Source organism: Nyctibius grandis, chromosome 8 (assembly GCF_013368605.1).
Source record: "Nyctibius grandis isolate bNycGra1 chromosome 8, bNycGra1.pri, whole genome shotgun sequence".
NCBI classification, from domain to species: domain Eukaryota; kingdom Metazoa; phylum Chordata; class Aves; order Nyctibiiformes; family Nyctibiidae; genus Nyctibius; species Nyctibius grandis.
In genome coordinates this window covers 41,243,252-41,267,290 of record NC_090665.1, presented here as the reverse complement: position 1 = coordinate 41,267,290, position 24,039 = coordinate 41,243,252, and the positions used below count along the sequence as shown (strand labels likewise).

General features: G+C 38.7%; 1 protein-coding gene across 2 annotated transcripts in view; it reads left to right on the top strand.

Annotated features, from left to right (window-relative positions):
* SPATA6 (spermatogenesis associated 6) overlaps nt 1–22,806 on the top strand; it is a 45,050-nt gene extending 22,244 nt beyond the window's left edge. For both annotated transcript variants that reach the window (XM_068406820.1, XM_068406819.1), the window contains exons 10-13: nt 1,600–1,775; nt 9,006–9,105; nt 12,844–12,932; nt 16,726–22,806. In XM_068406820.1, coding sequence (XP_068262921.1) covers nt 1,600–1,775; nt 9,006–9,105; nt 12,844–12,932; nt 16,726–16,906 — 546 coding nt within the window. In that variant the 3' untranslated portion in view covers nt 16,907–22,806. The remainder of the gene's footprint in view (nt 1–1,599; nt 1,776–9,005; nt 9,106–12,843; nt 12,933–16,725) is intronic.
* Nucleotides 22,807–24,039: the final 1,233 nt, after the last annotated feature.

The window sequence follows — 24,039 nt, the reverse complement described above, 5'->3', positions numbered from 1 at the left end:
TGAAATCTGGTCTAACCTGGTTTAGGCCTGCTGACAGATTCTTTACAAACAGAAATGTGAAACTTAACGCTCTATAAGATCCTGATGCCTGCAGGTACAGAAATTGCTTCTCCTTGGCATTAAGCCTTGTAAAAAGGCTGCAGAAGAGCCTTTAAAGGCAGTTTGCATTTATGTTCCTGCTCATTCTGACAGTACGCTTCATTCTGGAATTCTATGCAAAGGTAGCACTGGTGCAACTGGCAAGCCACTGTTCCGTTATCTCGTATCAGATTTAAGCTGCTTTGTGTATTAAATGGATCTGAAGATTAATGGCAAGGTTCCTTTGGTTTTTGGTGTTTTTTATTCTTTCCATTCTCATTTAGTTTTTTTGCCTGTGTTCCTGAAGTACTGCAGAAAATTTGGGTTTAGGCATTTAATTATGTATGCCCTCTGTTTCCTAATGGCTGGGAAAACTGATGATAACAGGGAAGAGGAAAGAAGGGGAATTAAAAGGATAAACCTTGATATATGTTAAGGGCGCTTTTGCCAGATTCTAAAGTTTTATTACCAAGGACTGCAGTTTTGCGTACCATGTGATTCTAATGTATTGTGCCACTTGTGGATTGTTCTATGGCTGTAAATGAGAAACTGTAAAGAAAACAGAGAATTTCTACTAAACATGCTAAATATGTTTCGGGTTTTTTTTTAAATTATGGCTATTTTAAGGTTGCGTTCTGTCCCCCACCAACCCCTCTGCCCCTCAATAGGAAAGTAGACTTTAGGAGCAGTCATCGTTTGGAGAACTCAGATAGCTGAGCTACAGGTTAATTCATCATGTTTTTGATGCCTCTAATCACTTCCAATTCTCACAAAATCAGGGCTGAAGAGAATGTATCTTTTTCTTGCTAGAAATATAATATAGCTTTGTTTAAGAGGAGCTGTTTCCCAAAGCTGAGGAAAAAAAACTCTGCGGCCTGAAAAGAGCTAATGAATAACCTGATTATTGTTGGTCTAGTTTTGTTGTAGGGTTTTTTTTTTCCTCAGCTTTGGGAACAGCTCGTACAAAAGTCCCGATTTCAGCTAAAATTGGGTAACCCATGGAGACATTTTAGTGGTGTGTTTCAGGTTAGGAGGAACTATGAAAGGAATAACTGGTATAATGAAGAGTGAGTAGAAGATGAGTAGATGGGCCTGAGTTTCCTCATGATTTGCTGTTCCTCAAGGGAAAAAAAAGTCTTAAGAACAAGGGGTCCTAGGCTAAGGAGAAGTTTGAGGTTTGTGTTGTTTAGATTCCCAGGCATCATTCTGAATCTGTGAGATTCCTGGGAGAGGTAAGCCTTTAAATTGTACAGTCAGAAAAGGTGATAAAAGGGCTGTTAGGCTAGACTTTACCATAAGATGGTGTGTTAGATACCAACAGAGTCCTTTGACAGTTGTTGATTTAATTTAGACCAGGGCTCTTTCTGTGAAATAAGGGTCCTTGTTCTTTCCCCATCAGACAGATATTCCTGCATGTACGTGCAACCTTTAACCTTTTGGTGTGAAAAATAAAAGCATGAAAACTGTACATTTTGATGTTCATAATAAATTTTAGCAAAGTTCTGTGTTTTTTTTTTTCAGGCAAAATCTACTCATGGAAAATACTTTGACAGTTCTGATGTTTGCAATGAGGATGGGATCTCAGATCCACTCAAGAGACAGTCCCATTCTCCTGGTTTATTAGAGCATTCAGCACCTCCAGCATTTCAGAAGCATTCTCTAAGTTCTGTGCTAAATCGCTCTTCTCTAAGGGAAAGGTAATGACTTGATTTTGTTTGTGAAGTTCTGGAATCATTAACGTGACCAGATGATAACAGTACTTGCATGACTATAGTTTGCGTGTTTGGAGGTGTGCAGGCTGAAGAGACTGAAAAATCTCTCCCCAACAACTATATTGTCATTTTACTTTTCCTCAGGTGCTGTGTTTTCCATCACCTCTCTGCTTAATGAATACAATCCTAATAATATGGCAGCAAAAAGGATCATTGACATCTCTGTTGCTAACTTTCTCTGAAACAATGAAGCCTTAGGTTTCAGGCTGCCAATGAAAACAGAGAATACTTTAATAAATAAATAATCACTGTTTCGGAGGCGATTGGAATGTCAGGAATGTAAATATAGATACATGTCAAGTAGGCTTTATGGGAGGTCCTTGGAAACTTTTTTTCTTTTTGACTGTTGTTCAACCTAGTGTTTGTAAGCACATACTTGTGGCTATTCTGTAGTCAGATGTGTGACTACCGTGCGTAACATGCTTGGGCTAGCTTTAATCTAGTCAGTGTATTATTTTCCAATCTTTCTGCTTTATTGACATCCTAAGATTTTGTTTTGTTTGAGTTGAAGCGTGGGCCTCTGCAGCAATTTTGTGTATATTAATTGCTATATTTAAATTAGTTTTCTTAGTAGTCTCCACTGACCCCATTGGGGTTGGGGTGGAGACAGTTTCTAATATCCCTTAGTTCAGTGGATTTCAATCCCTGGGTTAATATTTTGGGCATGCCTCGCAGCTTCAGCGTCTGATGAGGGTGGGATGGAAGAAATGTCAAAAAGCAACAGATTTTTTTCATGCTTGAGTCCTCCAGTCCTTCAAGGAGAGTATTCCCTACCTCCTGCTGAGCAGAACGTGTACTTGATGTGCAATGCTTCTACTGTACATTCAGGTTAGTAAGTTGCTAGATGGCTTTCTGGAAGCAGAAAAACTATATACAAAGCTGGGCCTGCATAACCAAACACATAAAATAATTGGGAGAAGCTGAGGATCAAACTGATGTCCTGTCCTAAATGCTGAAGTGTTTACTGAGGCCCTCCTTGGAGATGTACTTTGGTGGCTAGTTCACACTCACAGAATCAATCAGGTTGGAAGAGACCTCTGGGATCATCGAGTCCAACCATTGCCCTGACACCACCACGTCAACTAGACCATGGCACTAAGTGCCATGTCCAGTCTTTTCTTAAACACATCCAGAGATGGTGACTCCACCACCTCCCTGGGCAGCCCGTTCCAATGTCTAATGACCCTTTCTGAGAAGAAATGTTTCCTAATGTCCAACCTGAACCTCCCCTGGCGAAGCTTGAGGCTGTGTCCTCTTGTCCTATCACTAGTTGCCTGGGAGAAGAGGCCGACTCCCACTCCACTACCATCTTTTTATGTTGTCTTTTTCCAAGTACTCGGAAAATACCAGCATGAAGTTAGCTGTTACTAATGATAGATATAATGATAGATACTAAGTTAGATACTAATGAAAGACTAGATCCTACATGAAGTCCTTGAAAATGCCAGTTATCAGAAGCTTTGGCTTCAGTGATCTTAAAATGTCACCCCAGGATCTTGGGTAATAGTTCTGTTGCACAGCAAAATCCAGACCACAGGTAGTTCACCTAATATTTTAGACAGTGACCTGCATCCTAAGACAGGGTTTACCTCTGTGAGAGTGTGTTTAAGTTCTGAGAACTTTCTACTACAAAGAGGAACACTGAAAAATTTAGCAGTCTTTTTAGAAAAAAAAGCTTGCTGTAGGGGAGGCTGCAACTAGGTTTCCTGCCTATTTCTAGCTATTTAAACATCACTATTTCTGATTTTTTTTTTAAATTTAGTTTGGTAGCAAGGTTGTTCTTGAATCTTTTGGGTTTATCAGTCTCACCTCTTGGGGAAGTTTCCTTATTTTGCGTTCTTTAAGTGAACCTCTGGAAATCCACACTTGAAGATGAGTTATTTCGTGCTATGTTCTCCAAAACTGAGCAGTACCTAAGGCTTGTTTCATATTTTTGACCAACATCTGTACTATTTGTCATCCTCATTCGTTGATTTTGCTGCAGCGATAGGTAAATTTGAAATTGATTGCTGTCAAAGCTGTTTTGTATATAAATGAATAAATTCAGAGGAGATAGAAGGTAATGGAAAAGCTTCCAAAGAGGATAAGGAGGTGCAGCCCATTTATGACATACTAACGGTTTAGTACCAGAATGACTTGAACCTTTTTGGGGCAACTGCTCAGCTAGAGTAGTGGGCCTTCCTTGAAATCTTGGAAGCTGTCTGTCACTTGGGATTCACTTTTTACATGAGGATGATGTATCTTGCCCCAGTTTTAAGGGCTAGATATGAAGCTTAGGAGGGAAAAGAAAGCTCTTACTAAAAAAACTCGGCACTGAATGTATCTCTAGTGCTTCAAGCCCTGACAGGGTTTTTGAAAGTATGAGAAACTATTTAGAAAGGATGAGAAATTTTTACTTTTTAAAAATTTCTTACTGAAGAGAGAGAGCAAATGGGTACACAGCTAAGCTGTCAGCTTCTGCTTCGAAATATATAGGCTGCTGTGCTTTGATTTAAGGCCTTGTCTGTGTGTAGTTGTTTCTGCTTCATAGTAGTATCCTGGCATGGTGAAAGCAGCATACTTCCTCCATTTAAATTCCTTACATTCTTGCAGTATTTGTATGTTAGTATGTTTTCATTACAATTCAGGAACTGGTATGTACCAATATAGTCTCTAAAACACTTTTGCACTGGTATAGCTGCGTCTACACTAAGGTTCATAGCCATCAGTCATTTTAAGAAAAAGCAAAACAAAATTTCGTCCTTTACTAAGTGGGTCAGTAAAACTGTAGAGCGTAGCCCAGCCTTTCTATTGTGCCTTCATACAGACATACTGGGAACCAAGTTCATCATACTGAATTACCACTTCATGTCCTCTTAAATGAGAATAAAGCAACTTCTCTGCTTACTGTGAATGCTGCATAAATGCCTACTTGGATATAAAATCTGTGAGGTTTTTTTTCTATTTCAGAATTAAATGTATTTGGTTTTCTTGAGAGTCTCTCTTGTTCCATGTATAAGTTGTCACAGATTGTGGTTTTTCAGATTATACTTAGCTTTAAGAGTTCCTTCTCCCTCTTCTCCCCAATTACAGTAACGTTCTCTCCAGTTGTGAATGTGGGTACTACACTACTTCATTGATTTCTGTCCTCTGATAGTTTGTCCTTGTATGTGATTTTGCTCAGCATGAAGTCTCTGTCTTTGAAGCTGATGAATTCTTCATGGAGGCCACATGCACCGAGTTGTTCACAAAGCTGGGAGGTGTGATGGTGGGGAAAGGGGTCACAATAGGCGTTGCAAATATTCTGCAGTAGGCTTTTGCATTAATTCTACTGATACGAAATGTATTAGTATCTCCTGCTGAAATGTGATATTAACATTTTTGCTGTGTGCAAGTGGATGATTGGATTGTCTGACATTTGAAAATTCCGATGTATTACAGCTCTCAAGTTCGCAAGCTGCTGTTTGACTAGAGTACATGGGTGGATGTATCCTCTTTATGTTTCTAATGGAGCATTTCATCCTAATGGATAAAATTATACATGAAAATAACTTTAACACAAGATCTAGACTGCTTGGCTGTTGTGTGTTTTTTTTTTTCATCAAGGTAGATGTTGTCTGTATGACCTTAAAAAAATCCTTATCTCATAAAAGAAAATAAATGCCTTTAGTCACATTACAAGGGAAAATGGTTCTGTTTCCTCGATTGTACTCGACACAACATCTTTGAAATTAATCTTGAGGAGTTCTCTGATTGATCTGGCTTTTTCTAGGTCACTGAGCTATATTTCCAAAGTGTTTATAGAATCTATTGGAATCAATAAACAATTTAAACTGATGTAACTGAAGAATGTTTGCAAGTCCCAGGCAAAATTGAAAGTATGACAAAGAATACAGCTGTAGAAGTTTATTTCGTTTATCAGACAGGACAAACAGTCATTGAAATGAAATGACTTCCCTTTCAACATTGCAGTGTGATAGTGACACCTTAATCACATAAATAAGTAGCTAGTCATTTTAAAAACTCATTGATGATTTCAGGCAAATGGAATCCGTGTATTTATACTTTAAGAAGCTGTGCTCTAAAGCCAATTTTATAAAATATTGCCAATAGGAGAGTTAGAATATCATAAAAAGGTTTCACTTCAGGTTATGTTTGTTACATTTCAGGCTTGATTTTATTTTAGTTTGAGTTTTGATTGGTGTAAATATTAACAGTATGACTTTAAATATGGATTAGACTCTATAGTTATTACTAAAATTATACAATAGCAATACTAGAAAAAATAATTAAAAAGAAGCTGATACTATTTTTAATCACACTTAAGTTTCTGATTTTTTTTTCCTTTTTTTTCTTATTTTTTTTGGTAAATTAATTTTGGTGTGTGTGGGTGGCTAACATTTCTTATACCACAGCGCACACTAGTGGATTGATCAGTAAAATCACCTGAAGAAAGAAATCTAATAGTTCTTGAATTAAGTACTTAAATCTTCTTCTTCTTCTTGCAGACATAGCCATGTATTTTCTAAATGAATACAGTAGCAAGTTGGGTTTTCTTTTTTCCAAAAGCAAATACATTTATCTCCAAGGATATTTGTAAATTTAAGATTAATAACAATGATCTGAAATCTTACATACGAATTTCATAAAATTTATTTCCCAAAGGCACTCTATTCCAACCTCTCTTCTCAGTGCTAGCAACCTGAATGTTGGAAGAACAGCAGCTCCTGTATAAATAAGAGAAAATGCCATGACTTCATGGGTCTATATTTATTTGTCAAATGGGAAATGACTCACTCTTATTGCATCTAGGATGCACATTTTTAAACATGCGTTTCGGAGGTTGTTTAATATTAGTAAATGTTTGTAAGTGCTAATGGGAAGTCATAAGATGATAGTACCACTCCAGACACTTTCTTTACCTCTCCTCTTTAAAAAGAGGGATTTTTTCACTGCTAGTGATAGAGCGCGTGCATTGTAATGCAGTACATCAAACCGGGTTTGTCTGTGTTAGGGAAATGAATGTTCCTGCCTGTTTAAGGAGCTTAGACTTCTGTTTCTTTAAAGGCAACACTTTCCTCCCCTAACAAAATTCACAAACCATTTTGTTTTCTTTTAGGAAAAGCTATGTGAGATCTTTTAGTGCAACAGATTGTTAGATTCTAGTATGCAAAAGAATTGAACAGTATGGATTTGCCATACATGCTGTTGGGTTTGAAATTAATTGTAAATGTTCAAGATGCTGATACAAATGTTATAGCCAGCTTTGTGAAAATTCTTGCCTTTATCTTTGATCCAAAGATAAACAATGTTAAATGTCATTAGAAATATGGAAATTACATCCCCCTATAGATTGTATGATTCATCTTTCCAATGCTGTGTCATTTCTTGGCACCCTTTCTTGAAGGAAAATAGAAGCATTCAGAAATAGATGGTTTGATTTAAGGAAACTCATAAATAGGCTGAAAATATTGGAGCTCTTTAGAACAGAGAGAGGGATTTCAGAAAGGTAAGCAATAGGAAGTGAATCCACATAAGTTGATTAGATACAAGAGAATAGAAGAAAGTTACTCAAAAGCAGAGAACTGGTCACTTTCTACTTATATTTCTGTGTCTCTCTGGTAATAGGAGTAATCCAAAAGATTTCAAAGTGCTCCCAGCCCTGCCTGTAACCTTCAAGGCAGCTTGACACTTGCCATTTTCAGGGTCCTGCTTCCATTAATTTTAACGTTGCCAAGTTAGTTGTTTTGGACTGAAGCTTTCTATGTGTACTTGGTTTGTTCTTTTTGGAAGGAGCTGTACAGTTTGTTAGCTGTATTGAAATCTCTGGAAGTTTGATGAAGGTAAACTAAGCCAAGCATGATCAGATTGGGGATTTCAGAGTGATAGACTGGATGACACAGGGAATGCGATAAATGGGAGAGAAGAGGGCAGAAGGGCTTGCAATCCCATTCCCACAAACCCGTACAGAGCCCAGTGCTGAATCGCAGGGTTCAGAGTCGTGATGTTTCTCCACTGCATCAAATTTGTGAAGCCAGCTATCAAAACATGGTGCTGGTTCTTGTGCTCGTAACCCACCCAGAGTATGGCAGCCCAGGACTGCTGGTGGCTGTTGTTCCATTAGCTCAAATTGCAGCGATATGGCTTGCCAGCTCGCAGCTTGCCTGGTGACCCGTATTCATATTAGCATGATACCACATCATGAGTTTTTATTTTCTTGGTGCAAAGTCAGGTTCTCAGAGGTTAGGAAACATTGAAATGAAGATGCACGATCTTGATTTGGTGCCCTGTTTCTATCCACTGTGATGAGATTGTGTAAGTAAACATTTCATAAGTTTTCCCCAATAATTCTTTCCTTATGTTGATCTCTCTTTTTTTTACTTTTTTATAATAATACATTTTTGAGTGTGCTAGCATGTGGAGGTTGGTGTGTAAATGATCCTATTCTTAAAATCTTAGTTGCCGCCCTTAACAGTCTGAGAATAACTATTGATATGAAATTTCTGCCAGCTTCTGAACTTGCTGAGAAGGATGAGGGTTGGTTTCTTTTAGTAAAGTGGAAAAAAATGTGCTGCTAAACATAAAAGGGTAAAATCCAAAAGTAGCTGTTGTTTTTAAGTCACCCATATCAAGCAAGCTACCTGATTTTTAATGTAAAAAAAAGCAACTTAAAATGCAGTTCCATCTAGTAAAATAAAGGTTGTGAATTTGCAGGGTTTTATCTCCATGGGCTTTCCAATTTCCATGTATTGGGGTTATCTTCCTGTTAATTTATTCTAGCGAAAAGAATTTCATGTGTGTAATACTTCCTTTAAAAAGAGAAGAATGAAACCTGATCACTGGGAATAGAATAACTGTATAGCTTTTCTGTTCTGTAGGGACAATACAAACATTATGGAAATATTACTCAAGTTACAAAATCATCAACATTTTCAATGTTTCGCATCTTCTGTTGGTATCGTGGATGCATGCTGTTTATGCACTGCTTTGAAATGTTTCTTTATTAGTACCCCAGAGGAGAAAAAGAATCAAATCTAAACATTATATGTGTTCCAAATAGAAGGAAGTAATGCCTGCTTCCCAATTTTAAGAAAAAACAAATCTGAGTCAAAAGCATGTTTGAGCTTTTCAAGAAGAAAATATTTCTTCTCTTTGTTTTTCCTCTTCCTCTTGCAGATTCAGCTCTGGTTGGCCTTCACCAGCAAATGGAGATGAGATCCATAAAAGAGTGAAAAATATTTTAAGGACACACAGTGCTAGACAGCACCTAATAGTTGTAAGTTTGACTGCAAAGTAAATCCTTTATTTTCGCCAAGATGACTGAGGAAGAGAACTGTGCCTACAGTCTTGGATTTATTATAATGTTGTCCTTTGAAGCAGCCTTGATTGTAGAAATATGGATTCAGTATAGAAGCTGAACTGTTTCACACTGATTTCAGTACCCTCCTTATGTGTAGCCTTTATGGACAGCTGGTGTAGGTAACCCTCTCATGGGGTATTGAGGACAATTATGGTTTTTTTAATATCTGGTTCTCCACTTCTAATTTTAGCAAAAAATATGTTACAGATCTGTAGAACATCAAGGCTTAACAAGTTGTGCAGCTGCACATGAGCAGCTGCTTGTGTCCAGCTGTTTGTAGAGCTAATATTATTCGTCAGATGTGTGCTTTTTCCTCTTAATTACCTGGCTTTCAATGAACAGAGCTCTTTATCTAATGAGATTATGCCTGGCATCAGAGTATTTTGTCCTTGAGTCTGATGGAATTTTGAAGTGTGGTTTTAGACAGATAAAAGTCTTTGCTATTGCATTCGGAGAAACCCAGTTGTGGCACACGATCTCCCTGGCCAAAGTATTTTACAAACTGAATAAGAAGGTTGTTCATCTGCGAAGAATTTAGGGTCTTAAGTGTGAGGTGAGGTAAAAGAAAGGTAAGGGAAAAGGAAGTAAGGATGAGAGGTAGGTAGGATTAAGATATGGAGCTCTGATGAAATTATTATTTTTTGTCTTACAGTCTAACACATATGTTATTGATTGGTTAGAAGAAACATGAGTCTCTCAAAGTGGAGGAAAACAACCTTCTTGTTTAAGTTTCTCTTGAGTGTTGACAGAAATCTGCTTTTGAATGTTGCTGCAGTTGTAAGTTACTACTGTCCCCAACACTCCACCTGCCATAGTTTACTGTATCAGTGGGAAGCATGATAAAGAATATGAGAGCCCTGGCCTCCCCACCTCACACTTCAGCACAGAAACGAAAGGTGTAATGCTATACTCTGGCATACGAGCTGTGCTGGCGGGGATGCAGTCACTCCACCGACTAGAGGAAACCAATGGCAGAGGGCTGGGGCAGGACTGAAGATTGTTGTCTCAATCCACTGCTGCAAGATGTACTGAAGAACATCTGTCTTAGCCCTGAAGTCTTGATTTTTTTCTTTCTTTATTTCCCCAAATTTAGCCATCCTTGGGCAGCTCCTTGTGTTGCTTGCATGCTCTCTTAATCTGATTATTTTCTCATTTCTGTTCAATCTTCATTTTTAGCTTAGTTGTTGTGCTTTTCATTTTAAACTCTGAAAAGCCTTTTCTCATGCATGCTAAGACCGTTTGATCTCGTTCATGCTGTACCTCCCTGAGTTTGTATACGAATGTGAAGATCTTGTGAGCTGCTGCCTCTCAAATAGAAGATGCCCATCACATTTTTCAGTGTTTCAGCCACTCCAAAATAGGTACAAATCATGTCAAATGCTTCTCTGATGTTTCAATGAACTTAAGATAACAAATTGAATTTCATGACGGTCCAGCACCTACATGTAATGAAAGTTTGCACGGCCTGAACTATCTCCAGTGGTCCTTGACTACTTTCCTTGAGCAGTAGGCCATGACTTTACAAAGAAAGATTTACTAGTTTATTAGAAGAGCTGGATGGCTGGTTACACGGTCTGTCCATGCAGTCATAAAGACTATTAAATATAATAATGGATAAAGGAGAATTCGATCATTTTTCTCCTATTACTTATTTTACTTATATAATTTAAAACATTCTACTCTAGAATGACTTACACATATGCTGGTATTCACTTGTTACTGCAATATGCACAAATGCACATAAATTTGCAAGCATGGTGTTACATTCTTGAAACATGGTGCTTGCTGTTGGCACACCTTGTCATTTCCAGTATCAAACACTTGCTGAATACTCACAGGGATTAATAATCAGAGATGATGCTTTTCTGTTTCCTCTCCTGCTGGAGAACCTCGTGTTTCTGCCCTAAAAAGTCCAGATATCAGGGTATTGGCTAAGATTTTTTTGAGTCTGGTCAGAACAATGCTGGAAATGGACCATTTTTCTCATTCCATTTTCTTCCGCTGAGCAAAAGGAATGGGAGGATGTTACAGAGAAGTCTCACCGTGTTTGATAATCGTGTACAGCTAACTTGTGAAAGCCGTGCTAACAGCAGCTGACCTGCTGGAGAAAAAAAATCAGGTCTACTTGCAGTGAGTGCTGTAAAATACACCAGGACTGGTTGTGCTTCCCCAGATGGCCTAAAATCGAGGCTGCATTGTTATGCAGTGGATGGATAAGGTAAACGGGTCATCTTGAAAGTGAGGGAATAGTAAAGCAAGTGCGCTGGCAATGTGGTGAGAGGCTTTTGGCTCCAGTCTGGATCCTCTTCCAAACTTTGAAAGGTTAAAAAGTATCTCTTATTCTGTTTCATTCCAAAGAGCCTAATCCTAAATAACCATTCCCAGAAGCATCCAGCTGTGTTTTCCAAAATTTCATTTCCATAGTGCTCTGTAAAACTAGTGTGACTGGAGCTCTGCTGCAGGTTCCTTAGGGTGTCCGCTGTAGCTTTCTGCTGTGACATTCTGACATTATCGTAATGTTTCCATCTTTTTTTGCTTTCCAGAACATAATTTGCCTCTGGCAAATGCTGCAGTTTTATTTACCACTGTACCCCACTTCCTCTTGAGTGCTTTGTAGTTTGTGACTGCTGAGGGAAGAGAGTTTTCCTGTTTGCAAACACACTTATTACCTTATATTTCACCACAATAAATTGTGTTAGGTTTTCCTCATCCATACGCCTGCCGTTCAGCTTGCTCTGCATCTTATTGCCATCTACCACTATATTTATTGTCATTTCTCCCAGTTTGTATTACCAGCAAGCGTGATTGTTTTACTGCACAGTCTTTTTTTCCAGTTATTTATTCTTTAGCATGAAAGATGATTTTATTTACTAATCCTTACAGCAATTGGCTTCTGCTAAAAACATCACTTAATATCACCTCTTAAATAGTCTTTGCTGTTCAGAGTAGAGTGAACGTGGTTGTGTGTGGTGGAATTTCTACCGTGCTGTCTCAGATGAGCAACTGGCTTCCTTCACATGAGGTGTTTTGTTTCTTACTTACCTAAGAGGGCAAATATGGGTTAATTAATGTCTAGATAGCATTTGGAAGGTAAGACTGCTTTCTAGCGACTCCTAAGAATACCACTGAAGGGTCATTAAGTGTATCATAGATACTTTTTAAAGATGGGTAAGCATGTTATCAGCCCTGAATACGAAATCGAAGTATTCAGATGTGTAGAATGCTTCTGTCTAGTAAAATGTGTTAAATGGATAATGATAGCTCATTATAAAGGCTAATAAAGAATGAGCTTCAGGTTCTTTTTCCCCTCTTCTGCAAGAAACAGAAGTAAGGCAGTGAGCAGTAGGTTTCATAGCGTTTAACCAACATGTTTGTTGGGGATTACTGAAGCTTGTGCTGTCTGCATAGTTCTTTAGATTTACACTGTCTAGAAATTCTTTCCAGTTTATTACCTGAAAATTATTAGCTGAGTTGTACTGAACTTAATTAAAAGTGTTCATAAATGGCATTTGGCTCATTGCACTTTGTCCCTTTCTCCCCCAAGAAATTTAAGCACTTCAATAGTCATCTACTAAATGGAAAGAAAGTATTTTTGTAATGAGATCATTGTAATCAGAAACCAACGTAATGAGAATTTGACTTCTGTTTTTTTAGGATGAGAGTAACGCATCAAGAGGAGACTTGACTAAGACAAGAGAATCTTCGCATAAAGCACCCTTATCCCTGAGTGAGCTGCAGAGAAAGTATGGAGTTTTTCTCTGACCAAGACAGAACAGTCATACTTATGATATTGCCATTTAAATTTAGCTAAAAATTTCTCTTCCTATTTTGAGTTATATAATATATTGCACTGGGAAAAGGCTTCTGTAGGAGTTAGTCCTACCAAGCTTTTTCACCTAAAAGCAAAATACAGTTAACTACCATTATGCCTTTCATGCTGTTTGGCACTGTGTCAGTGTAGTCTTTGTGCAACAGAGATTTTGAAACTGGAATTAGTCATAAAAATGATCAGTATGTTTTTGGGCAGTAGTTTTTGGATTTTATCAACCAGAGAGCAAATGTCACTTTAAAAATAACCAATTGGTTATTTTTTCTTGAAACTATGGGAGTGCAAAAATAAATTGAAGTTTGTTTAGTAATATGGTTTTGGGATGTTTTGTTGTTTGGGTTTTTTTCCAAAACACATATTTAGAAAAGAGAAGCATCTTAAAAAACACAGCAAATATATATACTGTGGTTTAGTGATTCAGCATGCCATATTTCAGAAGACATCTTGAAAACCTGGTTTCTGTAGGTTAATTATTCTGTGTACTCCTCACATATATGACTAGGGTGTCATTTGAATATTTTACTTAAAAGACACCAATTGAATTGATTTTTGACAACTTCTGTAGCAGAAGTTAACAATATTGATGTTCTCTCTGTACGCACACAGTATTTTGTAGAACATTTTGGGTACTTGTTGGAAAAAAGATACTGAGTAATGTAAAACATTTTTTAGGTTGTATGGCTTTTCTGTTTTTCTTTATATTAAGGGGAGAGGTCCTAGAACTGTGGTGCTAAATTTGAGAAGTCTTGACATTAGGAAAAAAAAAGGTTTTATTTTGATAATTAAATGTGATGCAAAATTTTGTAACAAATGCTTCCTGAATTACCACTGTATACCACTGAAAGGAGGATAATTCAATATGGGTATCATAGTGAACTTCTACTTGCAATTAGTAAGCTCTAAAAAGTTCATTTATTTTAAAATTCCTGTAATTTGTGGTCACCTCTGTGCAAGGGATCTAGTTAGTCTTAAATTTTCACATACATGTAAAGTTGCTTCTAAAGTTGTTAGTATATCTATACTTGTGCTCACTCCTGTATTCTGTGTGTAGCCTTTGTGCTCCTTTATCCTTTGTCCTGACAGCTGCTGCAATTAAATTGTGTAGGATGTGTTTGTGAGAGAAAAACTGCAAGTTTTTGTTTTGAGGCAGCTTTGGGACTTTGATGCTGTAACTGCAGACCATGAAAAAAGAAGAAACAAAACCTAATACTACAGAGTCAAGAAGTGATGGGATATGAAATGTGGCTCTCAAGTTGGGAAAGGACTGCTCCTTGGGTTTAGAGGCTGGTAGCACTAGTCCCGTTCACTGAAGGGCAAGACATGAAAGGACTCGAGGACAGTCTGATTGCTGAGTGTTTGCCACAGTGCTCATAAACAGGGTACAAGGACAGAGGCAGAGTTCATAGAAGGACATGGTACTGTCGACCAAATGTTGGCAGTAAAGTAGATGATTGAAAACCACTGGGAGTAAGGAAAAGGTCTGTGTTTTGTGAAATATTTAGTATATGATTCACTCAGAAAAGAACTTCTGGGACTCTTAAAGGAGATGTATGAGGGAACAAAAGCCTATGACAGGTATTTCAGAGCAGGGAGTTGCGTGCAGAAATCCTGCTGTTAATATGATTTGTGAGTGTAATTCCCAGATTGCTTAGCTCAGGTTGTCAGCTGGTTTCCAGTTGAGACAGGAGAGGAGCTCTTCCCTAGCTTGGCTGAATCTTTGTCCACACCACAGCTAGGTATCTCATGTGCAAGGACTGGCTAAAGGAAATACATACACACACACACTCCCCCATCCCTGCAAAACAAGAAGGGAAAATGAAGCTTATGTCTTTTTTTTAAGTCTTTGCCTGTACCAGAATAAGGAACTTGTGAAAGTTACTATTGTTTTTTGAGTCTTTCCTTTACTGCAGTTAAAGTGGTTGGATTTTGCGTGTCTCTGTGTAGATTAAGCTTTTAGTAGAAGAAAAGGCAAGCACAAGGCTGACTGCAGGAAATGGATTCCAAGGGAAAGAGTGTCAGAGCTGTTTGTTGTATATTTGCAAGTGCTGCTTCTAGTGCCATGCTTATTTGTTGGCCTGAGAATTCTCCATCAGGAGTGAGGTAACACAAACTGCAGAAAGGAGGAGGTTAAACTTCAGTTGTTGATGGGTCCCCAGGGTATTGACGTGTCTACATTTAACAGGGGCCCGTATAAGTTTTCTGATGATTTTGCTGTTTGATAGGTTGGTTTCTTTGTGTCCAAACTGTGAAGCACAGTTAACTCTCTCCAGGATGATAAAGAGGTTTAAATTTTCTTCATGCTGTTGACTGACTTTAAATGTTAGAACTTTTTGGAAAAAGTGTGAAGGTGGCCTTCCTCCCTTTTTAATATTGGAGCCACATAAAGATCATCTTCTTGTTGTTTTATGTGGTGTAGATTGGCATCACCATAATATTTGAATGTAAGAAATCTAAAAGCAAAAGCTATTCCTTCTTTTGTTTTCCCTGGGACAGTGGAAGCTTAGAAATGTGAATTTAGAAAATGGATCCTACATCTTCCTGTTCTTCCCTCACCATTTTCCTTTCTTAAAGTGAAAACCTTGTGTTTTGATGCAGCTAGCTAGAAGTATATTTGTGAGTCCTTTGACATAAGGTTTCTTTCAGTTTTGTCACAGGTGTTTACTGATGTTAACTTGAGGACAAAGTTTTAAGTACTGGTTTGACCATAGTAGATTAATAAATGATATGTATATAAGAAAATGTAATGCTTTTTTAATCAATTTCCTAGGTAAAGAATGGTCACTGTAAGCTTCCCATTTCTAGTTTCATTTCCCAGAGTGAGAACATTCATGAAAGGCTGAAGATAACTCAGTCCTTATTTTTAAGTGTCTTAAGTGCCAAAATCTCTGAGCAGATGTGAAAAATGTCACCTCAGTAGTCATTTTTTGCTTATGATTTTTGAGCTACTTGTTTCATGCTTTGTTACAGGAAAATGTCTCATTTCATTACATGACACAAGCCTTTGTTTTGAAAGTTTCAAGAGAAGGCAAATAGTCATGAAGTTTAGGTAGACATACTTCAGATTTGTCAGTGTTTCATTATGATTTTCAGAGGATAAATTTCACTTCATAGATCTAGGAAATAATTTCTCAAAGCAACTGAAATATGAGACTATATTTGTGTTTAGTATTAAAACAGTGACACAGAAGATGGGGTGGGGAAGGAACACTCGATTGCCACTATATCATAATGTATTTGATAGAATACTTAATCCAAGATGCTTCCGATAGAGCACTTTACAGCTGCAACCACAGTAATTTAATATACCTCTGATAGATTGTCTTCATATTGAAATAGCTGCTTGTGGTTACATTTTGACCTTCAAAGGACACAAAAATCCTACTGTGTTGCTCTTGCATAGGCTTAGTGCCTAGTCACGCTGGCTGTCAAAGTACAGCAAAATTACTGCATGCTCTTTGAAAATTAATTCTCTTTCTATTTGGGAGGTATTATCAAGTGCACTCAGATAAGTGGGGGGGAATTTGTGTGATTGAATAACATGGGGCTCCTGTTTCTTAGAGGTAGCTGCAGTGCAGTGTTTGTTTCAATTTTTGGAAAGTAATCTGTGTCTAGCAGCTCTACATTTGGATTTCTGCTGGTTTTGTGCTTCTGATTCCTCTTCCTTCTCTTGATTTGATCATTATTTCTTATCTTCTTTCTGTTGACAGTTCACCAGTGCAGCAGAACACTACTGTTCACTTGGATAATGGTGAATATCGGTCTAGTCGTGCACCTGTATACAAAGAGAAGCCTCAGAGAGCAATCTTTGAAGAGAGTCTGGAGAAAATATATAGAAACATGTACCAAAAAGCTTCTGGCACTGTTTCAGACCAAAAAATGCACTCCTGATAGCAATACAAGTGGAAAGGCACAGTACACAGTGTTTGTATTTGTAATGAAACCTATTTTTATGTAACAAATATTATGTGACAAATTTTAAGGTCTAATTATGGTTGGGCAGGGTTTTGGAGAAATGGGGTTTTGGGCTGCGTTGATAAAAGGAAGCTATTAACATCCCCCTGAATGCTCCACACCACCCCCCCCACCCCAAAAAAAAACCCCAACAGCAACTAAGCCCCTCCACAGTTAATCAAGATGGTGTTGCTCCTTTGAGACTATGAAAGTCTCAAAGTCAGTCAGTTGAAGACTGATAGGTCTGCTGGACATTCCTGTCTGACATCAACTCTGGTTTCAGCTGCAGCCAATTCTTATTAAGTAATTAAAGCTATTTAGTAATGTAAACAGAATTGGTTGAAGAAGCAATACGGCCTAGTGTTCAGAGAGGGGATCTAAAGAGGAAGGTGAATGTGAGTGTTGATTTAAAAGCGTCCCATCTAGGACAAAGGGAATTGTTTTCTAGAAAATTGCCTTTGGATTGTTTATTTTTGAGAAGGGCAGAAACTCTGATACTGACCTATAGACATGCTTTCAAAGTGGTTTCAAGCACCTTTAGTTACAAATTTTCTAATACTGTCAAATTTTAAAAGAAACCCACCCAGGCCATCAGCCTTTGTATCAGAAGAAAGGTCATCTTCACACACCCTGTGCATTTGAAAGTTTCCAGGTTCTCTTGAATGCAGTCATGACATTTGCCAATATACTTGTAATTTTAAAAAATATGAATAAGAAAGGATTGTGGAGGGGGAAAGACTAGAGCTAGTCAGCAAGCTCCTCATACACCCCATACAGGCCTTCTGAAGCTCCTGCATCACAATCCCACCTAATTTGGAGCCTGTCCTTCCCAGTCTGCTGGGATCCTGTTGGCAGAAATAGCATCATTTTTGCTAAAGGCCACCAAATGTTCATCAGCAGTTCGATGCTTTCCCGAGGGATGGAACCTTTTCAGCCTTGCATTGAACAGATCCCATATTAGCAGACCAGGGCAAATTGCCCATCTATTGAAAAGCAGAATGTTTTAAAAGGGCAAGAGTGTCCATCTCCTGCTTCCTTTCAGAATGGGGGAGAAAACAAATGCCTGTTCTGGCTCCTTCCCTGACTGAGTGAACAGATTCAGTTACACCAGTGCCATTTTACCTGTTAGGATTGGATGAAGGATTAAGCTAGCAGTACAGATGGCAGAACATATGACTGTAACCTGCCAGCATGCCTAGATAAACAAAAAGTTGGTCTACTCTGCCTTTCATCCTTTAATGCTGAGACAACGTAATTGATTTGAGAAAGCAGTTGGTGAGCAATTACGCTAGTAGGGAAGCATGTTGAAAGGCTGTGTGCTTCTGTTTCAGGAAAGGGGGCTCTCAGAGGAAGTGTCCTGCATATAGACATTTCTATTCCGTGTAACTGTTAAACCAGTTGAAGTGGATTAACACTGATAACTTCCTGTCCCTGATGCCATTTAGCACATTAGTACTTTCAGAGGGCATTAGCTGCACAGCCTTATGCTATGGATAAGTATTGAGTCACTATGAAGTAGCAGTACACTTTGCAGAAGTGAAAAGTAAAACTTACCCAAGCTGAAGGCACAGTGACCATGGAGTATTTTGCTACCAGTACCTGATATTCATTCATTAACCTGTTCCTGTGACCCCATATTAGTCCATAAAGGAATAGTTTCTTTCTCCTTGCTGTTCAGCCAAGTAGGATCCTAAATAGGCAGGGCGTGTTCTGAGAGATACTTTCCAAGCTTTTGGGTTAAAATTAATATACTGAAATCTGAAGGTTGCTGTGGTTTCCTGTATGTGTTTGAGCCATAAGATTTAGTGTTCTTCAGATGGTATCCCACAGTTTTCATTCAATATTCTCTGTGTTTTCCTTCCCCAGTGTCATAGCTTAGTAAAAGCTACAGTCTTCTGAAGTCTGGCTGCTCCCCTTTGGCCTGATCTGGTTCTGTGACATAGAAGTACTGTTCAATGTTTCCCTCCCTGGCAATCCAGCAGGCTTGAGTCCCTGTTTGTTCGGTGTGTAAGAAGGCCTGAATGCTGAGGCTTTGGGTTTTTTTGTATGGGTGAGTAAGAGCACAAGTTGCCATGAATTCAAGACACAAGGAGGGTATGAGGAAGGTTGGAGGCCACTGTGCAAAACCAGGGTAATGTTTTAGAGGGGTGCAGAGGAATGGCTGGGGTATATCCGTTTAATTCCTCTAGCTAAAGAAATTAAGCATATGGTACTATGGCAACCTCAAAGATGAAAAATTTTACATCAAAGGTGAAAACTGGATGGGAGGGAAAAATAAAAAAGTGTTGTATATTGAATTTTGACCAGTATGAACATTCTCAGTGTAGCCTTTGTATGCAGCATAACAACAAATGAAGCAGACTGTGAGTGTTTTTTGGCCCTGCTGCAGCTGCAAGGGGAGATGGTGTGTATGATGCCTTTCTGAATCGGCTGCTGCAGGATATGTGTTTCTCTCTTGGGTCAGAGTCGTTACGCCAGAATCATTCCGCCAGAATCATTCCGCAGCTTCTATGCTGCGATACAGCAAAGAGTGTTCTCTTCCAAGCACTGTCCTGGAAATCCAGTTTGGTTAATGGAAAACTTTTCTCTGAAATGTGACTTAAGACCTAAATTATTCTGATCTGTCCATAAAATCTGCAAGCCGCTTCGTTTTCAGCAGCATTTGGCCCTTCCCTGTTTTCTCAGCTAACCCTCCCATTAATATGCATACAGCTCAAGTGCACTGAGCACTGCTGCTCCTTTGCTGCTGCAGTATGTGATAAGTATAGGTTCAGGCAGTGAACCAACATAGTAATAAACTGTAATTGTTTAGTGCACCTTGCCTTCTAATACAATTTAAATTCCTTCTATCAAATGCAAATTTCTAGGTTCCTGAGTGGAGCTTTAAATAGCATTTTCTGTGCTCATTCCTTATCTTTTGCCATCCACAAAGTGGTCGGTTAGTGACAGTGGGATGGCGTAATTCCACCCCCGTCATTTTACCTCCTAAAGGAAAGCTGCCTACTCAAATCTAGAAATAATGGGCTAGATTAAGAGCGAATTAGTGTTTTTCTATAGAGCCTCTTTCCCTTGCCTTCCCCAAGTTATTATAACCCATGAGTATTATTCAGCATCCAGTGTTGCTTGCAGTATGCAATCAGTGCAATATTTTAATCACTTTCATTTTAGTAAGTCAGAGTCTGCTTCCTACTTGCTCCCTTCCCTCTTTCCTACAGATAACTTGGTATAATTTGGGATCTTGGGGTGGCTTTAGACAAACTACCTGCCTGTGTTTAGTAGAAATGCAAATCCTTTGCTGAGTAGTAGGTGCTTTGGAAATCACTCAGCCATTGACCTGTTGTGGATTAAAGGCAAAAATGTCAAACTCTTTAATGATTCACCGTATCTAAGTTTTCAACTAGAAGAAGGGAAGCCTAAATTGGTCCACTGAGGACAAGAGACATAGGGATGGCTAGAGTAATGGGAACAGGTAGGAGCAGCTTTGTAAGATAGATGGGCAGCGGTGTTTATACCCCAAATCTGAGCAGCTTGGAAGATGATGAGGGCTGTTCTTCAGATTGTGCCTCACATGTTTGAATTTTACTATTAGTTAAGAGGCTGCCAAAACAGTGGGGAAGAAAGAGATCTACCTATAGGTGTTAGGAATCTATTTTTTGGATAAAAGAACATGTAGCTCTGCTCAGTATTAACTAGTCTGTTCCAAACTCCCTCTCATTGTTACCTCAGCTGTAAAATGGGGAGTTTGTGCTCTGTTGAAGCTTAATTAAATGACTGTGAAGTGCTTTGGGATCCTGAGGTGAATGTTACAGAAATTATTTTGTGGAAGCCTAGCTGAAAAGTCCCATCTCATCTCCAGGTTACTAAAAAGGCTTTATTTTAATTTTCCCAGGTTTATTATGTTTTAATCAGACAATTATTAAGCAAGTCTTAATCTTATCAAGATAGAAACCTATTAAATCTAAGAGATGGCTGAAAAAGATAATGAACTGCTTTACTACATGTGTTTTTAGGAGCTAATCTTTACAGTTGGTGTCCTGCTCAGCTTCTGTTTCCTGCATGGTCTGGGTTCACCATACTCATACTGATTGCTGTCATGATATCAGGTTTTTTTTAACACAAATTATTTTTCATCATCCTGATGTCTCAGTGCTTTCTGCTATGTGTACTAATCAGCACTATTAACATCCATCACATCATTTGTTCTCATCCTCTCCCCAGCAGCAAGGGGTGCAATGGTGTGTGCAACTTGTCAGTGGAAGAGTTTGTGTGGTGTGCCATAGGTTTGTGAGAGGACGTGAGTTGGAAGGAATCTCTGCCTTTTCAGTCCGTGTGCAAGGAATAGCTTGTTATATAATTCTGCTCTTCCTAATTTTTAAGCTTGAAAGTGTTTTCTAAAACACTGAACTATGCAACAAAATTCTTAGCCTTTTAGCAGTGGTCAGTTAACTGTGTAAATCTTGTAATGTGGAATCGCTGGATCATAGGAAAGCCTACCATGATGTTAATTAATTACTTCAGTGGTTACAGAGTGATCATTATCAGGATGCTGAGGGTATCTCAAGAGATTTGTTTAGTAGTCAAAGAATTTGGGGAAACTTTCAAATCAATGAAACTTAGCTTCTTGGTTCCGGTGAAAACAACTGAAGCTAAGAGAGAACAGCACTTCTGTGGATGATCTTAATGAGCTACCTCACCGACAGAAATGATGTCTGGTTTAGGTGATGGCCTCTGGTAGAAGCAGAGAACCAGTCTTTGCCCAGTTCCTTTCAGTTTCAGTAAATAAACCAGTGTTGTGGGAAGTGATGAAGAACACCTAATATTCCTGTTTCTATTACACAGTGAACCATTAAGCACAAGCCCCATTGATTACATCATTGGTTTCTACTGCTTTGTCCGTGCAATTCAAAGCATCGTCAACCAAAACCCTTAAAAGATGAGGCTCTAGCTCCTTTTGTTAACAGTGTTGGCTTGCCAAAGACATGCAGTTTGTTCCTTGTTTGTCTTCAGTGAGAAATCCTCTGAAGTGCAGTGGTAATTTGTCTGGATGGCGACATGGAGGAGCTGTAATCTTTCTCTTTGCTTGATCAATGTGGAGATTGTGCTTTTTCTTCTTGTGTATTTCCATTCAGTTCTGGGTGATTGCTTCTGACCTAGCAGAGAACTCTGCAATCTGAGAAGTGGCGATCTGAGCCGCCTTCTCACCTCTTCAGGGAAAGGAGTTTGCTGTTGCAAAACAATATGTCCCTCCTGGTTCATAAGAATTTACTCATCCTGAGGATACAGCACAAAAAATTTTGTTCTGAGGTCAGGCATTTGCATAACCCTGTAGAGCTGATGCTGTTGAATGAACAGAGCTTCGCACCAAGTGGGGCTGGGAGGCTGAAAGCAGGGGTAGACTTTGAGGGGGGTTTGATGCATGCCATGCCATGAATTATGCATTGTATACCATGAATTATCAGTGTGCAAAATAACCTGTGAAGCTTTTAAGTAACAAATGCGCTATTTACGTCGCTGAACAGTCGTGAATTCTAATGCTTATATTTGTATTGTTACACTGACTTGAATTTTGGAAAGTTTAGCTAATTGTGTTGTTACTAAGACTATAGTTGTATGAACTGTTTCACTCAGTACTCCAGTAGTAAACATTTGCTAAGACATTGCTTTCCCTGCCTGCCTTGTTTTCACCACAGTCATCTAGTGTTTACATACATTTTAGCCTTTGTGCCATTTTTGAAGGCTTTATTTGTCTCATTTACTTTTTTGGTTTGGATAATACTTAAATATGAAATCCATCTGGGAAACATATTGTATATTCACGTTGAGGGGTAAAACCAGTTTTTAATTAAAATTTTATACAGCACTTGTATTTCACTTTGTCCTGTTTTATTATGAAACACTTCAATCTTCTTCCTAAAACACATATGTCTTGTGCGTTTCAAGATGTTCCTTGTTGCTCATGCAGAACCAGTCTCTGAGCTCTGTCAGCAGAGTGCCATATGTTCGGGGGTTCATTTAGCTTCGCTGGCGTTTGTGTAGGCAGCATATTGGATGTAACGCAGCTAAGCTCTGCTCCATTCTTTTCTTTGTAAACTTGTCAAAAGATGAAAAAAGCAGGGAGAAGAAAACACTGAATAATACTCGAGTGATTTGAATTATCAGTAAGTTATGGTAAGTCGGCCAGTCAAAACTGAGGTTTCTCATGTACTTGATTTTCCTTAATTGCAGCTTACACACAGCCTATAAAGTGATGCCTCCCTCAGTGCTACCCGGTATTACACCCAAAACGAGTGCTGAAGATTGAGATATAACCCAAGCCATTTGGAAATGACAAGCACTAAGTGCTCTTAATTTTGCATTGATCTGCTATTTTAAACGTAAAAAAAAAAGAGTGAGTAGTAGAAGATGGGCATGTGAAGGGATTGTACTCCTCTTTGTTGTCCTCTGGCTTTGTGGAAAATAACTCCCCACTGTTTAAATGCCTGGTACTGAACAGAGAAATCCCAAGACTGATGGTGCCCTCCTGTTTTAAAAAAAAAAATAATTTTTTCTTACCAATCCATTCCTGTTTCTTCCCTGCCCCCCATAATCTTGACCATGAACCAGTAGGTGCCTTCAGTCTTTAATACACTGCTAGTATGTAGGAACACAGCCCTGACTGTTTATTGATAGTAGTGGTATATTGTCAGATACTGATCTTATCTGCTGAAAGCTTCTCAGAACCGTCTCTGTGACTGTGACAGAGGACCAGAGTGTTTCTGTGGCTCTGTAACTAGAGCTTAAAAACAAAAAAAAATGAAAAGAAGGAACAAGAAACTAGCAAAAAAGGAATCCATATTGTACTGTTTCCCATTTGCTGAGATGTGAGGCTGGGGGGAAAGGGCTTGAGTGGTTGCGTGATACGAGTGCATGGAGGAGTGGGGAGGGAAACTTCTGCAGTTCTGACCTCAGGGCGGTCAGAAATAACCAGCTGGAGTGACATGAGTGTAAACCTGGTTGAAGTGACAGGCAGCTCAGCTCCTGGGACTCTATTTACATATGTTTAAAACAAACAAAATAAGCTGCCTTTGTTC